The sequence below is a fragment of the Cicer arietinum genome, chromosome 3 (genome assembly GCF_000331145.2).
Source record: "Cicer arietinum cultivar CDC Frontier isolate Library 1 chromosome 3, Cicar.CDCFrontier_v2.0, whole genome shotgun sequence".
Lineage (NCBI taxonomy): Eukaryota > Viridiplantae > Streptophyta > Magnoliopsida > Fabales > Fabaceae > Cicer > Cicer arietinum.
Genome location: NC_021162.2, coordinates 22,016,332 through 22,035,212, shown reverse-complemented (window position 1 = coordinate 22,035,212; position 18,881 = coordinate 22,016,332). Strand labels below are relative to the sequence as shown.

At 34.1% G+C, this 18,881-nt stretch overlaps 1 protein-coding gene, 6 non-coding genes and 12 pseudogenes across 7 annotated transcripts; all 19 read left to right on the top strand.

The window, feature by feature from the left end:
• The first annotated feature begins 298 nt into the window (after positions 1–298).
• Positions 299–417, top strand: LOC113786004 (5S ribosomal RNA; annotated as a pseudogene).
• Positions 418–642: 225 nt separating this feature from the next.
• LOC113786012 (5S ribosomal RNA) lies at positions 643–761 on the top strand (annotated as a pseudogene).
• A 225-nt stretch (positions 762–986) lies between these two features.
• On the top strand, positions 987–1,105 carry LOC113786011 (5S ribosomal RNA; annotated as a pseudogene).
• Positions 1,106–1,329: 224 nt separating this feature from the next.
• Positions 1,330–1,448, top strand: LOC113785957 (5S ribosomal RNA). Its single transcript, XR_003472139.1, has one exon. It is a non-coding gene; the product is annotated as a 5S ribosomal RNA (ribosomal RNA).
• Positions 1,449–1,673: 225 nt separating this feature from the next.
• Positions 1,674–1,792, top strand: LOC113785994 (5S ribosomal RNA; annotated as a pseudogene).
• A 226-nt stretch (positions 1,793–2,018) lies between these two features.
• LOC113786003 (5S ribosomal RNA) lies at positions 2,019–2,137 on the top strand (annotated as a pseudogene).
• Positions 2,138–2,362: 225 nt separating this feature from the next.
• On the top strand, positions 2,363–2,481 carry LOC113786015 (5S ribosomal RNA; annotated as a pseudogene).
• A 225-nt stretch (positions 2,482–2,706) lies between these two features.
• Positions 2,707–2,825, top strand: LOC113785998 (5S ribosomal RNA; annotated as a pseudogene).
• Positions 2,826–3,049: 224 nt separating this feature from the next.
• Positions 3,050–3,168, top strand: LOC113785935 (5S ribosomal RNA). Its single transcript, XR_003472115.1, has one exon. It is a non-coding gene; the product is annotated as a 5S ribosomal RNA (ribosomal RNA).
• Positions 3,169–3,395: 227 nt separating this feature from the next.
• LOC113785995 (5S ribosomal RNA) lies at positions 3,396–3,514 on the top strand (annotated as a pseudogene).
• A 225-nt stretch (positions 3,515–3,739) lies between these two features.
• Positions 3,740–3,858, top strand: LOC113785999 (5S ribosomal RNA; annotated as a pseudogene).
• A 365-nt stretch (positions 3,859–4,223) lies between these two features.
• Positions 4,224–4,342, top strand: LOC113786002 (5S ribosomal RNA). The gene has a single exon (XR_003472174.1). It is a non-coding gene; the product is annotated as a 5S ribosomal RNA (ribosomal RNA).
• A 225-nt stretch (positions 4,343–4,567) lies between these two features.
• Positions 4,568–4,686, top strand: LOC113785974 (5S ribosomal RNA). The gene has a single exon (XR_003472157.1). It is a non-coding gene; the product is annotated as a 5S ribosomal RNA (ribosomal RNA).
• A 225-nt stretch (positions 4,687–4,911) lies between these two features.
• LOC113785997 (5S ribosomal RNA) lies at positions 4,912–5,030 on the top strand (annotated as a pseudogene).
• A 225-nt stretch (positions 5,031–5,255) lies between these two features.
• LOC113785996 (5S ribosomal RNA) lies at positions 5,256–5,374 on the top strand (annotated as a pseudogene).
• A 225-nt stretch (positions 5,375–5,599) lies between these two features.
• LOC113785946 (5S ribosomal RNA) lies at positions 5,600–5,718 on the top strand. Its single transcript, XR_003472127.1, has one exon. It is a non-coding gene; the product is annotated as a 5S ribosomal RNA (ribosomal RNA).
• A 186-nt stretch (positions 5,719–5,904) lies between these two features.
• On the top strand, positions 5,905–6,023 carry LOC113785878 (5S ribosomal RNA). The gene has a single exon (XR_003472064.1). It is a non-coding gene; the product is annotated as a 5S ribosomal RNA (ribosomal RNA).
• Positions 6,024–6,248: 225 nt separating this feature from the next.
• Positions 6,249–6,367, top strand: LOC113786028 (5S ribosomal RNA; annotated as a pseudogene).
• A 6,891-nt stretch (positions 6,368–13,258) lies between these two features.
• On the top strand, positions 13,259–15,048 carry LOC101490241 (major pollen allergen Ole e 1). The gene is made up of 2 exons (XM_004492104.4): positions 13,259–13,758; positions 14,360–15,048. The coding sequence occupies exons 1-2, from the start codon at positions 13,575–13,577 to the stop codon at positions 14,695–14,697; spliced, it is 522 nt and encodes a 173-aa protein (XP_004492161.1). The 5' UTR covers positions 13,259–13,574; the 3' UTR covers positions 14,698–15,048.
• The last annotated feature ends 3,833 nt before the right edge of the window (positions 15,049–18,881 follow it).

Below are 18,881 nucleotides of genomic sequence, written 5' to 3'. Positions count from 1 at the left end.
GCAGTTAAGCGTGCTTGGGCGAGAGTAGTACTAGGATGGGTGACCACCTGGGAAGTCCTCGTGTTGCACCTTTTTTTTTATTCTATTTTTTGACGAAAATATCATGGAACAGTTGATCAAAAAGCGATTTTTGTGTCGGTCGTTTTATTTGTTGTTGGAAATAAATATAAGATTAGTTTGCCTTTACAAAGAAAGTTTCATGCTTCGGATGGATTTCAATTAGTCAGTCGGGGGTGCCTATTTTTGCGGTATTTTCTCTGTAGCAACGCGTATATCCAATTACAACGCATTAATTTACAGGTGCGATCATACCAGCATTAATACACCGGATCCCATCAGAACTCTTCATTTAAGCGTGCTTGGGCAAGAGGATTACTGGGATGAGTGACCTCCTGGGAAGTCCTCGTGTTGCACCTTTTTTTAATTCTATTTTTTGCCGAAAAAATCACGTAACAGTTGATCAAAAAGCGAATTTTGTGTCGGTCGTTTTATTTGTTGTTGCAAATAAATATAAGATTAGTTTGTATTTACAAAGAAAGTTTCATGCTTCAGATGGATTTCAATTAGTTAGTCGGGGGTGCCTATTTTTGCGACATTTTCTCTGTAGCAACGAGTATATACAATTACGACGAATTAATTTACAGGTGCAATCATACCAGCATTAATGCACCAGATACCATAAGAACTCCACATTTAAGCGTGCTTGGGAGAGAGTATTACTAGGATGGGTGACCTCCTGCGAAGTCCTCGTGTTGCACCTATTTTTTATTCTATTTTTTGCCGAAAGAATCACGTAACAGTTGATCAAAAAGCGATTTTTGTTTCGGTCGATTTATTTGTTGTTGGAAATAAATATAAAATTAGTTTGTCTTTACAAAGAAAGTTTCATGCTTCGGATGGATTTCAATTAGTTAGTCGGGGGTGCCTATTTTTGCGGTATTTTCTCTGTAGCAACGCGTATATACAATTACGACGCATTAATTCCCAAGTGCAATCATACCAGCACTAATGCTCCGGATCCCATCAGAACTCTACAGTTAAGCGTGCTTTCATGAGAGTAGTACTAGGACGGGTGACCTCCTGTGAAGTCCTTGTGTTGCACCTTTTTTTATTCTATTTTTTGCCGAAAAAATCACGGAACAGTTGATCAAAAAGCGATTTTTGTGTCGGTTGTTTTATTTGTTGTTGGAAATAAATATAAGATTATTTTGTCTTTACAAAGAAAGTTTCATGCTTCGGATGGATTTCAATTAGTTAGTCGGGGGTGCCTATTTTTGCGGTATTTTCTTTGTAGCAACGCGTATATACAATTACGACGCATTAATTTATAGGTGCGATCATACCAGCATTAATGCATCGGATACCATCAGAACTCCGCATTTAAGCGTGCTTGGGCGAGAGTATTACTAGGATGGGTGACCTTATGCGAAGTCCTCGTGTTGCACCTTTTTTTTATTCAATTTTTTGCAGGAAAAATCATGTAACAGTTGATCAAAAAGCGATTTTTGGGTCGGTCGTTTTATTTGTTGTTGGAAATAAATATAAGATTAGTTTGTCTGTACAAAGAAAGTTTCATGCTTCAGATGGATTTCAATTAGTTAGTCGGGGGTGTTTATTTTTGCAGTATTTTCTCTGTACCAACGCGTATATACAATTAAGACGCATTAGTTCACATGTGCGATCATACCAGCACTAATGCACGGGATCCATTCAGAACTCTGCAGTTAAGCGTGCTTGGGCGAGAGTAGTACTAGGATTGGTGACATCCTCGGAAGTCCTCGTGTTCCACCTTTTTTTTATTCTATTTTTTTGCCGAAAAAATCACAAAACAGTTGATCAAAAAGCGATTTTTGTGTCGGTCGTTTTATTTGTTGTTGGAAATAAATATAAGATTAGTTTGCCTTTACAAAGAAAGTTTCATGCTTCGGATGGATTTCAATTAGTCAGTCGGGGGTGCCTATTTTTGCGTTATTTTCTCTGTAGCAACGCGTATATACAATTACGACGCATTAATTTACAGGTGCGATCATACCAGCATTAATACACCGGATCCCATCAGAACTCTTCATTTAAGCGTGCTTGGGCAAGAGGATTACTGGGATGAGTGACCTCCTGGGAAGTCCTCGTGTTGCACCTTTTTTTAATTCTATTTTTTGCCGAAAAAATCACGTAACAGTTGATCAAAAAGCGAATTTTGTGTCGGTCGTTTTATTTGTTGTTGCAAATAAAAATAAGATTAGTTTGTCTTTACAAAGAAAGTTTCATGCTTCAGATGGATTTCAATTAGTTAGTCGGGGGTGCCTATTTTTGCGATATTTTCTCTGTAGCAACGAGTATATACAATTACGACGAATTAATTTACAGGTGCAATCATACTAGCATTAATGCACCAGATACCATCAGAACTCCACATTTAAGCGTGCTTGGGAGAGAGTATTACTAGGATGGGTGACCTCTTGCGAAGTCCTCGTGTTGCACCTATTTTTTATTCTATTTTTTGCCGAAAAAATCACGTAACAGTTGATCAAAAAGCGATTTTTGTTTCAATCGATTTATTTGTTGTTGGAAATAAATATAAAATTAGTTTGTCTTTACAAAGAAAGTTTCATGCTTCGGATGGATTTCAATTAGTTAGTCGGGGGTGCCTATTTTTGCTGTATTTTCTCTGTAGCAACGCGTATATACAATTACGACGCATTAATTCCCAAGTGCAATCATACCAGCACTAATGCTCCGGATCCCATCAGAACTCTGCAGTTAAGCGTGCTTTCATGAGAGTAGTACTAGGACGGGTGACCTCCTGGGAAGTCCTTGTGTTGCACCTTTTTCTATTCTATCTTTTGCCGAACAAATCACGGAACAGTTGATCAAAAAGCGATTTTTGTGTCGGTCGTTTTATTTGTTGTTGGAAATAAATATAAGATTAGTTTGTCTTTACAAAGAAAGTTTCATGCTTCGGATGGATTTCAATTAGTTAGTCGGGGGTGCCTATTTTTGCGGTATTTTCTTTGTAGCAACATGTATATACAATTACGGCGCATTAATTTATAGGTGCGATCATACCAGCATTAATGCATCGGATACCATCAGAACTCCGCACTTAAGCGTGCTTGGGCGAGAGTATTACTAGGATGGGTGACCTCCTGCGAAGTCCTCGTGTTGCACCTTTTTTTTATTCTATTTTTTGCCGGAAAAATCACGTTACAGTTGATCAAAAAGCGATTTTTGGGTCGGTTGTTTTATTTGTTGTTGGAAATAAATATAAGATTAGTTTTTTTGTACAAAGAAAGTTTCATGCTTCAGATGGATTTCAATTAGTTAGTCGGGGTTGCCTATTTTTGCGGTATTTTCTCTGTAGCAACGCATATATACAACTACGACGCATTAATTCACATAAGAGTTATCATACTAGCACTAATGCACCGGATCCCATCAGAACTCCACAGTTAAGGGTGTTTGGGCCGGAGTAGTACTAGGATGGGTGACCTACTGGGAAGTCTTTGTGTTGCACCTTTTTTTTATTCTATTTTTTGCCGAAAATATCACGTAATAGTTGATCAAAAAGCGATTTTTGTGTCGGTCTTTTTATTTGTTGTTGGAAATAAATATAAGATTAGTTAGTCTTTACAAAGAAAGTTTCATGCTTCGGATGGATTTCAATTAGTTAGTCGGGGGTGTCTATTTTTGCAGTATTTTCTCGGTAGCAACGCATTTATACAATTACGACGCATTAATTTACAGGTGCGATCATACCAGCACTAATGCGTCGGATCCAATCAGAACTCAACATTTAAGCGTGCTTGGGCGAGAGTATTACTAGGATGGGTGACCTCCTTGGAAGTCCTCGTGTTGCACCTTTTTTTTTATTCTATTTTTTGCCGAAAAATCACGGAAAAGTTGATCAAAAACCGATTTTTGTGTCAGTCGTTTTAGTTGTAGTTGGAAATAAATATAAGATTAGTTTGTCTTTACAAAGAAAGTTTCATGCTTCGAATGGATTTCAATTAGTTAGTCGAGGTGTTTATTTTTGCAGTATTTTCTCTCTACCAACGCGTATATACAATTAAGACGCATTAATTCACATGTGCGATTTTTGTGTCAGTCGTTTTAGTTGTAGTTGAAAATAAATATAAGATTAGTTTGTCTTTACAAACAAATTTTCATGCTTCAGATGGATTTTCCCTTTAGCAATGCGTATATACAATTACGACGCATTAATTTACAGGTGCGATCATACCAGCACTAATGCACCGGATCCCATCAGATCTCCGCAGTTAAGCGTGCTTGGGCGAGAGTAGTTCTAGGATGGGTGACCTCCTAGGAAGTCCACGTGTTGCACCTTTTCTTTATTCTCTTTTTTGCCGAAAAAATCACGGAACAGTTGATCAAAAAGCGATTTTTGTGTCGGTCGTTTTATTTGTTGTTGGAAATAAATATAAGATTAGTTTGTCTTTACAAAGAAAGTTTCATGCTTCGGATGCATTTCAATTAGTTAGTCAGGATTGCCTATTTTTGCGGTATTTTCTCTGTAGCAACGCGTATATACAATTACGACGCATTAATTTACAGGTGCGATCATACCAGCACTAATGCACCGGATCCCATCAGATCTCCGCAGTTAAGCGTGCTTGGGCGAGAGTAGTTCTAGGATGGGTGACCTCCTAGGAAGTCCACGTGTTGCACCTTTTCTTTATTCTCTTTTTTGCCGAAAAAATCACGGAACAGTTGATCAAAAAGCGATTTTTGTGTCGGTCGTTTTATTTGTTGTTGGAAATAAATATAAGATTAGTTTGTCTTTACAAAGAAAGTTTCATGCTTCGGATGCATTTCAATTAGTTAGTCAGGTTTGCCTGTTTTTGCGGTATTTTCTCTGTAGCAACGCGTATATACAATTACGACGCATTAATTTACAGGTGCGATCATACCAGCATTAATGCACCGAATCCCATCAGAACTCTGCATTTAAGCGTTCTTGGGCGAGAGGATTACTAGTATGGGTGACCTCCTGGGAAGTCCTCGTGTTGCACCTATTTTTTATTCTATTTTTTGCCAAAAAAATCACGTAACAGGTGATCAAAATGTGATTTTTGTGTCGGTCGTTTTATTTGTTGTTGGAAATAAATATAAGATTAGTTTGTCTTTACAAAGAAAGTTTCATGCTTCGGATGCATTTCAATTAGTTAGTCAGGATTGCCTATTTTTGCGGTATTTTCTCTGTAGCAACGCGTATATACAATTACGACGCATTAATTTACAGGTGCGATCATACCAGCATTAATGCACCGAATCCCATCAGAACTCTGCATTTAAGCGTTCTTGGGCGAGAGGATTACTAGTATGGGTGACCTCCTGGGAAGTCCTCGTGTTGCACCTATTTTTTATTCTATTTTTTGCCAAAAAAATCACGTAACAGGTGATCAAAATGTGATATTTGTGTCGGTCGTTTTATTTGTTGTTGGAAATAAATATAAGATTAGTTTGTCTTTACAAAGAAAGTTTCATGCTTCGGATGGATTTCAATTAGTTAGTCGGGGGTTCCTATTTTTGCAGTATTTTCTCTGTACCAACGCATATATACAACTACGACGCATTAATTCACAGGTGCGATCATACCAGCACTAATGCACCGGATCCCATTAGAACTCCGCAAATAAGCGTGTTTGGGCGAGAGTTGTACTATGATGGATGACCTCCTAGGAATTCCTCGTGTTACACCTTGTTTTTATTCTATTTTTTGCTGAAAAAATCTCGGAAGAATTTATCAAAAGCGATTTTTGTGTCGGTCATTTTTTTTGTTGTTGGAAATAAATATAAGATTAGTTAGTCTTTACAAAGAAAGTTTCATGCTTCGGATGAATTTTCTCTTTAGCAATGCGTATATACAATTACGACGCATTAATTTACAGGTGCGATCATACCAGCACTAATGCACCGGATCCCATCAGATCTCCGCAGTTAAGCGTGCTTGGGCTAGAGTAGTACTAGGATGGGTGACCTCCTAGGAAGTCCACGTGTTGCACCTTTTTTTTGTTTTATTTTTTGCCAAAAAAATCACGGAACAGTTGTTTAAAAAGCGAATTTTGTGTCAGTCATTTTTTTTGTTGTTGGAAATAAATATAAGATTAGTTTATCTTTACAAAGAAAGTTTCATGCTTCGGATGAATTTCAATTAGTTAGTCGGGGGTGCCTATTTTTGCGGTATTTTCTCTATAGCAACGCGTATATACAATTACGATGCATTATTTTACAGGTGCGATCACACTAGAGCTAATTCTTCGAATCCCATTAGAACTCCGCAGTTAAGCGTGCTTGTGCGATAGTAGTACTAGGATGGGTGACCTCTTGGGAATTCCTCGTTTTCCATCTTTTTTTTAATCTATTTTTTGCCGAAAAAATCACGGAACAGTTGATCAAAAATCGATTTTTGTGTCGGTAGTTTTATTTGTTGTTGGAAATAAATATAAGATTAGTTTGTCTTTACAAAGAAAGTTTCATGGTTCGGATGGATTTCAATTAGTTAGTCGGGGGTGGCTATTTTTGCAGTATTTTCTCTGTAGCAACGCGTATATACAATTACGACGCACTAATTTACAGGTGCGATCATACCAGCACTAGTGCATCGGATCCCAACTAACACTTCCTTGTTGTAATTAAGATGAAATGTTTCTATCAATACATAGAAAAAGATAGAGAACAAAAAATGGCAACTCTGAAAATGCCAAGAACACATCAAAAGAAAAGAACGAATGAAAAATCGTCTCAGTAGAGAGTTATTAGAATTGATGTAAATCTTTTAAAGTGTTTTCATACACTTGAATTGATATATGACTCAATATGTAACATCCTCTCAATGAGAGTTAGAAACCTAGAAACAAACTTTGTGTCAATTTAGACGGAAACTTGAACTAATGTAAATCAGCCCGTTAGTGGCAAAAAAACTAATGTTGAAGATTGGTTCTAATGACAACAACCTGGAGAGGTTGAGTGAAAAAAATACTCAAAGCTTGCAGAGGCTGGAGAAAGAATACTCAAATCATAAAAACATACTTTGTGTCAATTCAAACACAAATTTGTGTTGGAATCAAGTTGGTTTTATACTGAGAGATTTGATAATAACAAAAGTTATTTTATGAGAATAATATGTTTGACTTCACAGAGCATGAAAGAAGATTCTTGTTTTTGAAAGAAAAAAAATCTAAAATAAGATTTGATCTAGATTTATAATTGATAACAAAATCTTTGACCAAGTTGAAAAGAAGATATGGTCAAGATTTGAAGAATATTTGATCAAGATTTACATACAACAAAATACGAAGAGAGTCAATCTAGAGAGTTTACAAACTCAATCCGAACAAAGTACGAACATAATCAATATGAAGAATTTACAAACTCGGTATGAACAAACTACGAACATAATCAATATAGAAGTACTCCTCAGATTGGATTCAGAAATAAAGAATTGGCTAAAGAACATATTATCAAAAAAACATCTTGTTTAGAATTATTTTTTAATTAGATCATTGTTGACCAAACTAGAAATAAAGATACAATTCAGAATTAAACAATGAATAAATTAAAGACCTAATTTTATCTATAAATAGATACTCAAGGCTGAAGAAGAAGATCATCGAAAGTAAGAAAATAGTATAAGAACTCATAAGCTCAAAATTTCAAATTCATCTTAGTGTTCAAAGTGAGAAACACTTGTTCAAATTAGAAAAGTGTTTTTCTAAGAGTGTGTACGTTATAGTTATTATAAGCTATTTTAGAAGCAACTACTCAAGTTCCAATCTCTTAGAAAAATAAACAAGCTTGTAAAGGCACACTAACACCATAGATAGTGGTGTTAGTGTGCCTTCAACAATCTGGGGTTGTTAGGTTGTGTGAAGAAGACTTGGATTGTAAGGTCAAGGTGTTAGTGTGCTTTCTTCCATCTAGGGTTGTAAGGTTGTTATGAGAAGACTTGGCCTGTAGGCTCAAGATGGTTAGTTCCTCAAAAGTCTGGGGTTGTCAGGCTATTTGGGAGGAATGGCTTTGAGGGTCGGGTGTTTGTCAAACATAATTAATGGATTATAGCTTTCTAAATGAGGGAAATGGATGTAGATAAGTTAGGGTTGAACCAGGATAAATCTATGTGTTAAATTATTTATGATATTATCGTTTGCTTTCTCTGAACCTGCTTGCTTCTTATCTAAGTAAATCATAAAAACAAATCATCATTCATCAAATTAGCAAAAAGCTATCGACTTTGTTAAACATGATTCAACCTCTTTCTCGTGTTTGCACCTTCAGGCATATCCTAATTTTTTTATCCATATAAGTTGTTCCTCGCTTACAGACATAAGACACTTGACTTCTTTTATGTTTAAGTCAGATAAATTTATTTTGTAAATGTTATTTTTTCTTTGGCCGGTAAGTAGTATGGATCCATCTGCTTGACTTACTGCCTTACATGACTTTGATTGAAGACTACATCATAACCACTATCGCTTAATTGGCTTATGCTCAATAGGTTATGCATTAGTCCTTTTTACAAATAATACATTCTTAATAGAGGGAAGAGGACCATTACCTAATGTGTCGTGTCTTGGAACATAGACTTTTCTCTCGTTATGTGTCGTGAGCATCCATTGTCAAGGTATCATGACTGGTGTTTCAACTTTGTTGCTAAGGATATCTGCAATATAAATCATTTTGTTTTTAGGTGCCCAAATTTGGTTGGGTCCTGGTTTGTTAGTTCTGAAAGGTATCTTGTATTTCCATGATTTCAGCATAGGAAAAGTTATTCTGTTGTGATATTTCTTATGGCAGTAACACCATAGATCATAGCCTATGCCACGTTTATGGTTTCTGCTAACACCATAGATCATAGAAGCTTGTTTATTTTTGTATATGGCATTAGCAAGAAATTCTTGAAAGGCTAATTCATACTTGACATAATTGCATACTTTAACCTTTGAGATTTTTGAAACCTTTTATTTCAGAGTTAGATTTTTCTTTTTTAGGTTTTCAATATCTTTTTCAAGGAAACTTCACTTGTTTGTTAAGATGTCATGAGCTTTTCTTAGGAACTTAAGTTTTGAAGAAACCTTATGATTCTTGTTGAGAAACTCATTTAACATATCTATGAGTTCAGTACGAGATAAGTCAGAGAATACCTCAATTTCTTCATCAGCAGCTTTAAAGTCCGGGTCAGGGTGAATAAATGATATTAGAGCCATGTTTGCATGCTCTTCATCTTCATCAAATGACTTATCAAGAGTCATCCCAAGTAGCTTTAAGACCTTTCTTCTTGGTCTTGAAGTCTTTCATGTGGGATTTTCCTTTCTCAATTTTAGGACATTCTAATTTGAAATACCTTGTTCCTTGCATTCATAGCAGGCGGGCTTCCTTTTGTCTAGCTTCTCACTTCCTTCTATGTTCTTTTTGGATTGTCTGGAATCTTTTGGGAAGTGATTTCTTTAGGTTGTTCCACATGTGTTGGATTTTTCTTGAGATAAATGACATCTCTTCATCATCTAAATATTCACTATGATCACCCGTTCGCTTTCCTTTGAGTCTTCAGTTGCTTGCAGAGCTTTAGAATTTGTCTTCTTTCCTTGGGATTTGAGTGTCGAGGATTTGATTTCTTTTTGGACTCATCTTCAACTAGTTCAATCTCATGGGATTTGAGTGAACTCGTTAGCTCTTCTAGAGGCAGTTTGTTTAGATCCTTAGCCTCTTCAATAATCGTTACCTTTGGTCTCCATTTACTGGGAAGACTCTTCAGGATATTTTTGACGTGGTTGGTAGTAGTGTAGCTCTTCTAGATAACTACAGTTCATAAAACCAGAGTTTGAAATCTAGAAAAACATTTCTTCCTTTTGAAATAGTTCATAATTTCTGACAAGTATATTAACTTTGCCTTCTTTTACATGTTAGTTTCCTTCAAAGTAAAGAACCAGAGAATGAAAGGTACTCTTAGTTGTTTCTTGGTTGCTACATTTTTCAAACTCTTTGAAGGTGAAATCATTCATCATGAAGGTTATAGCTTTATGATGCATTTGGAATTGTGTCTTTTGGTCAGCGTCGAAGTTCTTTCTGAATATTTCAATACCAACAACATCTTTTGGAGCCTCATAACCATCTTTGACTATGTCTCAGAGTTCAGAATCATGAGAGATGTAGAAACTTTGGAGTATGTCTTTCTAGTACTCGAATCTCTCTCCATCAAATAAGGGATGCTTGTTAACCTTTCCACCTATAACTTCTTGACTACAGTTAGCCATAATGAACAAGGATCTTTACTCAAACACGGTTAAGTGTTCAGCTTTGAGACCGAGCTCTGATTCCAATTGTAGAACGAAAAACACAAGAAATAGGGGGATTGAATTGTGTTTTCTGGTTAAATAAAAAAAAATGTATGGCTATACTAAAGTAAAGAAAGTAGTGCAGTTAAAAGAAAATAGAGTTGAGAGACACAACGATTTATCTTAGTTCACCACCAACACGGTAGCTACGTCCAGTCCCTTCAACCTGAAGGATTTAATCCACCAATTCACCGCAAAGTCATACTTACCCTTGAACACCTACTAGTCACACTAATTTTGTTAATTCTTTTCAACCTTCTAGCTCAGTACAATCAAGTTGTATAGGAAGGAAGCCACTACTGGGCTAGGTTACAAACAAAAGGGTTTCAAGTTTTTCAGAATTAGCTCTCGCAGATAGTGTTTACAAATTTGTTATTTTAGAACTTCTCTTAGCATTGGCGTTAAACATGGTGATATTTAGCAAGAGTGTGTATGTACTTATTGTTTTTATTCTTGATTAAGGGAAACATGTCTTTTATATAGAATGATTAGAGTTTCTGGTCGTTGTCCTGATTGCAAGAAATCAACATAATTCATGAAGTTTCGTATCTTGTGGAATTGATTTGCCATATTAACTTTCCAAAAACTAATCTTGTAATGATTCAACATATCTTGTTTAAAATAGTTGGGAAGTAGAGGATACGATGGTTTGAGCATGTCTTAAGATCTCTAGACAAGTAGCATATTCAGGATGTTCATCAAAGGATATTCAATTGCTTTGTCTTCTTTGGAGTGTTAACTTTTTCAGAGGATACATAGTAACTCAAATTCAGACGCTTGATGTGATTATCAGAGACAGTTACTTATTTGTCATGCTTATCAGAGGTAGGGGAAGAGACACTTGTTGAATTCATCAAAGGCAGACGATACAGAACACATGTTGAATTCATTAGAGGAAATATATAACTAAAACATTACTTGCATTTCCAAAGGCAATTGGGACACAACATTGCTCGCACGTCAAAATTAGAGAAACAAAGTAAGGCGAAGTCATGTTGCATCTTAGTCTTCGTCCAAGTATTAGAAGATACAATAAGGAACTATTAATCACACACTTAATCTTGAACCTGCGCACTTAATCAAAGTGTTAATGCAATAAATTGTTCTCACAAATAATTTTGTAATCATCAAAACAAGCGAATGGCATATTTCTTCAAATCAACCTAGTTCCAACAATACACACTAGGATACCACTCTTATGGCTCTCATACTACTTGTTGGGGAGTCTAGGAGAGCGTTGGGAGCATCAATGAGTTAAACGTTTAGCATCCCTAAGAAATCTTGACACCACATACTTATCAAAAACCTTAAGGTAATAGATATATAGATCCTCCTACTTTGTTTTTAGCCCTTATAAAAAAAATTGTTAACTCTTTAGTCTCTAATAGTTTTTTGTTTTCATTTTTTAATCTATGCTTTTAAGTCAATTCATATGTCCTTTTTAATTTTTGAATGGTTTTTTTTTAGTATGTTAAAGAGCATTATAAGAATCTTTAACACCAAAATTTAGAATTTTTAAGTACCAAACACTTAAGAAAAATGTTTATAATGTGTTTGATATGACTGCAAAAACCAACTCAAAAATTATAAAAATAAACCTAAATTAACTTAAAATCAATGATAAAAAATGAAAAACATAAATAAATTAAAAACTAAAGAGTTAAAAAATTGTAAAAATTAAAAAGAAAATATTAAAATTTTATATGAATTAAAATTTGATTCAACTCTTTTAAAATTGAGGAAGTAATAAACTTTTGATTCTATATATTAATGTATAGATGCAAAAATGTACTATTTCGTTCCTATGGGAAGAGTTACTTCACCTTTTAATGCCTTCACTTAAATGACACTTTCCAATAGCAGTGACTCTGCTCTGAAAATTCACATGAATGACATGAATGCTCTTTTAACACTCCTCCAACCCAACTTCACGCTTCTTCAATGCCTTTTTCTTTTAAATGGTAAATTAATTCAATAAATTAATTAATTGTTTAAATGCTATTGACCCACTAAAGATCTAGAACCTCCTCTTTGCTTTGCTCATTCACTCAAAAGGAATGTTTTCAAACTTCAAACTCAATCATTCCTAATTTTATTTGTGTGTATGTATGGTTTTTTATCGACAAATTCACCGTAAATCATTTTGATTGTATGAAAATTATATTACATCATTTTTGTAAAATTATGACGACTTACTATAATTTTATTAATTTAACCGTAAAGTTAATCTAACAGTAAAATTAATGATACATTTTGACTTCAAATATTGTGTCTTTAATATTTCTGGGGTTCAAAGAGTAACATTTTGAATTCAATTGGATCCAAATCCCTGTTCTTTACACATTCACTTATAACCTCACTTCTTGTTTAGATAAGAGCTACAATTTCTCAATTAATTAAAACTGCAATAGTTTTTTTAGATATTCATACCTTATAATTTTTCTATATTTATTTTACATTTCATTTTTTCTTTATGTTTTTTTATATCACATTACTAACATATTACATCTATCATATAATTCCTTCTATTTATTTCAATATCAAAGTGTCATTGAAGTGCTTTTTATCTATAACTGTTTTTTCTTTTACTTAAAGACAAATATTAGTAATTAATTATGTTAGCATTTTTACCCTTTTTTTCAAAATTGGAACTTTGTTTGTTTGACTCATTAACTCATTCAACGGTTAAATTCAAACCATTCAAACTACCCAACCCCTAAAAATTGGAAAAATTGCAATAGTTGGTTATTGTTTATTTATACTATAGATAAGGCAGTACAGAAAACCGTGATAGCAATAAATAATCCTTCATAACTACTATACCCTTTTATTTATGTGCCTAACTTATAGGAGTAAATTTTTTTTCTCTACTATAGTATTTTCTATTTAAACCCCCCTAACACATTACTCAATCTCCAAAATAGAACCTATCTTATTCCTATTTACCTCTCCTCTTTTTCCCAAACAAAAGAATCTCTTACCACTTCTCTCTCCTACTCATAATTTCCATGTCTTGCCAAATAACATTCACATGTCTTTGTTTCTAGTGAAACAAAAATAAAACATAGATAAAAAAATTTCAAACTTTTTGCTTGAAATTTGGTTCTCCACTAACAACTACCCTTTCTTTTATCCACACACAACAAAACTCATCTTCAACCAAAACTCTTGTTGAAATTGCATAAAAACTACATTTAAGAAACTTGTCACAAATTTTTGTTGACAATGAATCTTTTAACTTTGTTTCTTATTTTATTTTTGTTTACAAAGTTTTTGGAAGTTGAGCCTGCAAGACCAAAAGTGATAGGGAAACCAAAGTATCCAATCTCTCAAATCAGTGTGATGGGTTTTGTTTATTGTGATTTCTGCTCAAATAACAGCTTTTCTAGACATAGTTACTTCTTGCCAGGTAATTAGTCTCAATAATTTCTAGTGTTAATGCTTTGCATGTGTTAGTTAGTACTCAAAGAGTTCAAATATAGTGTATAATTAAGGTTTACTTTTTATAAAAATAGTATGCGGAATGTGGAAATTATAATTATAGGTACTCTTCATTGTCTCTTAGAACTTTTTAAGACAATCATTTAATCTATTTTGTCGCTGCAATAAATATCAAAAGATACCACTAACAAAACAATAATTAATTGAAATTTGAAAATGACAAATAACATAAACAAATTTTTTCTGCAAATGTCACTATTAAAATGGAACGATGGGAGTATAATTTTTTTAAATATGCGAGTCATTGTCATAATTATCCTTCAAGTTCTTAAATGTATCAAAATAACAAAATTATACTTAAATGTATTTGTTATTATTCGTTTTGATTTTTCAGCGTGTCTTTCGTTATTAATTTAATCTTCGAATGTATTTTTCATTAATCAATTTGATTTATAAAATTATTAACTAAATAAATACTTGGGAATATTTTTATAATTTTGGTACTCCCTTTATGAAGTGAAACTTTCACCTCATACTTACAAATTTTGATCTCATAATTTATGTTTTAGGTGCTGAAGTAAAAGTAGATTGCATGTTCAAAGCACTTTCAGCAAAAACTTCAGAACAGATTACACTTTCAGTAAACAGAACAACAAACAAGTATGGAATGTATAGACTTGAAATACCATCAGTTGATGGAGTGAGATGTGCTGAAGGTTCTGAAATTTTGTCTTCATGCCAAGCAAATTTAATAGGAAGTTCAACCTCTTCTTGCAATGTTCCTGGTTACAAAAGCACTTCTAATGTCATTGCAGTTAAAGCAAGAAGAACTAATCTTTGCATATATAGTCTTAATGCTTTGACTTTTAAACCATCCAAGAGAGATATTACCTTATGTGGTAATTAAAAGGAGGAAAATTACATAAGTAGCCTTGTAGTTGGTAACAATATTGTTATATCATGTTTTTGGAATTTGGATTCCGGCCGTCTAGAAGGCTACGCATTTAGATATATTGATGACTATCCGATCTTGATCAGACGGTCTTAAAAAATATCAATTTTAATTTTAAAATAAAATATTAAGTTTAAATTTAAACTGTTTGATCTTTGATCGCGCAAATGCTGATGTCTCATAAAGTTGGACAATGTTTTGATGCTTTATTTGTTTGTAACACTATTGTTATATGATATCATGATGTGCTAAAAGAGAATAACATGCATGTAGAGTTTGAGTGTGAAAGATGATTTGATTTATGAAGTTGATTAGGTGGTGTTGAAAAATGTGTTAGATGTGTGTGTATATCATTTCTATTGTGAAATTATAAAGTTATGCATGTCATAATTCACATATAAATTCTAAATAGTTCATCCCATAAGGTGCCAATTTGCATAGAATAGATGAGACATTTATAAAAAAGGACAATGCAAGTAACATATCAAATGAGTTAAATTGGACATTTACACAATACTAGTACTAATTATATGTCAAGAAAATTACATACACTGAATGGCCAGGAATTATGCCCTCAAACTATAATTTGTCAACTTCAAATTGACAATTCAGAATGTCGTGCAAATTCCTGCTATTCATAACTGCAATCATTAAGTCCTGATATTATAGCATAGAGTAAGGATCCATCCATTCTCGAATATAAAGAAAAATATACTCTATTTAGTAATCTTAAATAAAAGTAAATTTAAGAAGCTTCACAGTATTTATGATGTTATTTTTAAAATTTCTTTAATTAATATAAGTTTTATTTTTCAGCGAATCTTTTATTTTTATGGAACAAAATCTCATCAAGGAAACTTTATACATGCACTTATTTTTTACGGTCTCAAATATAAACAACAACAAAATTAATAATCTTAGACATAAAAAAAAAAATTTAATGATCTCAAATACAAGAGAAATTCAACTATCATTACTCTTTTTAATGTCACTTTTTCTAATTACCGATGAATACCAGTATTGTTGTTCTTTTTAATGTGATCTATTTCCAATAGAAAATCATTAACAAGGCATGACACACATTTATTTCAATTACCAATTTTTTTCTACTTTTTCAAGTTATCCCAAACCATCCTTATATCTATTGAGCATAGTTTTCTATGTTGTGAAGATTAATTGTTCTTTATCCATTATATAATGGGCCCTCCACTCAAGCATGATGCAACTTGCAATTAACACGATCCAGAACTTAGTACAAACAATATGTCAGGACATAATAATAGCATATTGTCTCTCTGGTCCACAATATCACCAATTTAGAATTTGGTGCCAGCAAAAGTTTTCCAATTATACATCCATGAGCAAGTACACAAAGAAACACCACAATTCTTAAACTCTTTCCTAATCAAAACATGAAGATTGAAAACAGGATTAAAATATGGTGCTAGTGTATACTTTATGCAAAAAATTGTACAGTAGTATACATTTTTCAATAAAACTGAGTATGAATACGCTCTGCATAAAACGGAGTATACATTTTCCAACACTGAGTATGAATACGCTCTGCATAGAAGAGAACTTAACAAACAAACAATAGCGTTGAATGAACTTGAACCATAGTTCTTAAGTCTTCTTCAATCAATCACCTTAAAAGGGAATATTTGGTGGAGGAAAACAATGCAAAACGCAACAATCAAGTCATAACAATGAAGGATTCTCAATCAATCACTGAATATATTTATCTTTTTTCCTCACAATACTTTTGTATCGATAGCTAGCCGCTAGTTGTTAGTTCTACTTATTTTGTGATCAGATTTAAACCATTGAACTTGGAATTTATGTTAGTGAAAGCACCAAACTCAAATTTTGACTAGGAGAAAATTACTAATTAAATTAAATATGAATATTTGCCTAAAAAAAAAAAAATAATAATGTTTGTAATAAGTACTCACTATGCAAAAAATAGGATTTTACAGTGTTTTTTTAAGCCATTTACAGCGCTTTTTTAAATAAATAAAAAACACTGTAGAATCGAGCGCTGTAAAAAGATACAACAACACTTTTTAAAATAAAAAAAATGCTATAAAAAATGTAGATATATTGCGCGCTTGTTATGCACATTTTACAGCGCTTTTTTAAAAAAACGCTGTCAAATGTGCACTCAGTATATGCATTATTATGCACCGGGAATTTTGAAATTCGGGAATTTTGAAATTCGGGATGATTAAAATCTCGAGTGGACTAGTTGAAGACATTGCGAATTCTCAGGATGACGTCTTAATTCAAGAGAAGAGGAATCTAATAGTACAAGGGAAGACGACTGAGTTCAAGATTGGGGCAGATAATGTTTTGCGGTGTAATGGTAGGATTTGTGTACTAGAAATTACAGATATGCGGAAAACGATTTTAGAAGAGGCGCATAAGAGTAAGCTGAGTATTCATCCTGGAGCAACAAAGATGTATCAGGATTTGAGGCAGAATTATTGGTGGCCAGGAATGAAGAAACATGTGGCGGAATATGTATCCACTTGTCTAACTTGTCAGAAAGCGAAGGTGGAACATCAGCGACCTGCTGGAATGTTGCAACCTTTAGATATACCTGAATGGAAGTGGGACAGCATTTCCATGGATTTTATAACCGGATTACCAAAGACAAGGAGAAAGAATGATTCCATATGGGTGATAGTGGATCGACTAACTAAATCTGCTCACTTTTTGCCGGTAAGGACCACCTATAAGGTAGATCAGCTAACGGAGATCTACATTGCTGAAATTGTGAGGTTACACGGGGTACCATCGAGCATTGTATCAAACCGTGACCCGAAGTTCACATCACATTTCTGGGGAGCATTGCACGAAGCATTGGGAACGAAGCTACGATTGAGTTCAGCTTACCATCCACAAACGGACGGACAGACTGAAAGGACGAATCAGTCCTTGGAAGATCTGTTGAGAGCATGTGTTTTAGATGATAGAGGAAGTTGGGATGATGTACTTCCGTTGATTGAGTTCACTTACAACAATAGTTTCCACGCAAGTATTGGAATGGCACCATATGAAGCTTTATACGGACGCAAGTGTCAGACGCCCTTGTGTTGGTATAAAGACGGTGAGAATATGATTGTCGGACCAGAGATGGTGCAACAGACCACAGCTAAAGTAAGGAAGATCAAGGAGAAAATGAAGACTTCACAAGATCGCCAGAAGAGTTACGCGGACAAGCGTCGCAGACTTTTGGAATTCGAACAGGGTGACCATGTATTTCTGAGAGTCACACCTACTACTGGAGTAGGTAGAGCCTTGAAATCGAAGAAGTTGACTCCGAAATTCATTGGACCATATCAGATTTCTGCACGAATTGGGCCGGTTGCTTATCGGATTGCATTACCTCCGATACTGTCCAATATTCATGACGTGTTCCATGTGTCACAATTGAGGAAATATCTCGCAGATCCATCTCACGTGATCGAACCAGACACAATCCAGCTAAAGGATAACCTGTCGTTCGAAGTACCACCCGTGAGAATTGATGACAGGAAGATTAAGCGGTTGAGGACCAAGGATGTTTCGTTGGTCAAGGTGATCTGGAACCCAATTACTGGAGATGCGACTTGGGAACTGGAGAGCAAGATGAGGGAACAACACCCAGAGTTATTTATCGATGCATAGTTTCGAGGACGAAACTAATTTTAGGGGGGGAGTAATGTAAGACCCATAATTTTAAAGTACCTTTTATGTATTTTTGGTATATTTTGGATTTTGGCTCGGAGGCTTTTAAGCCAAAGTTAATAATATTTTGGAGTTTTATAATCAAAAAGATATTTCGATGCCAATTAGAATTTCTCGTCGATAAATAAATTGAATTTAACTGCGGTAAATACTTTACGGTTAATTTAAGGCGTTTCGGGTGAAAAGGTAATTTAATAAATATCTAGATTTTGAGATATTTGTTAAGTTATATTTATTATATTTATATATGTTTGTTTGGAGGGAAAAAGAAAGGAAAACTAGAAGGAAGGAAAAGGAAAAGAAAATAGTATATAAAGGAAGGAAGGAAAAAGGAAGAAAGGAAAAACAAAGGAAAGAAAAAGAAAGGAAGGAAATTTCCAAATTTCCATCTCCTTCCTCTGAACATCACG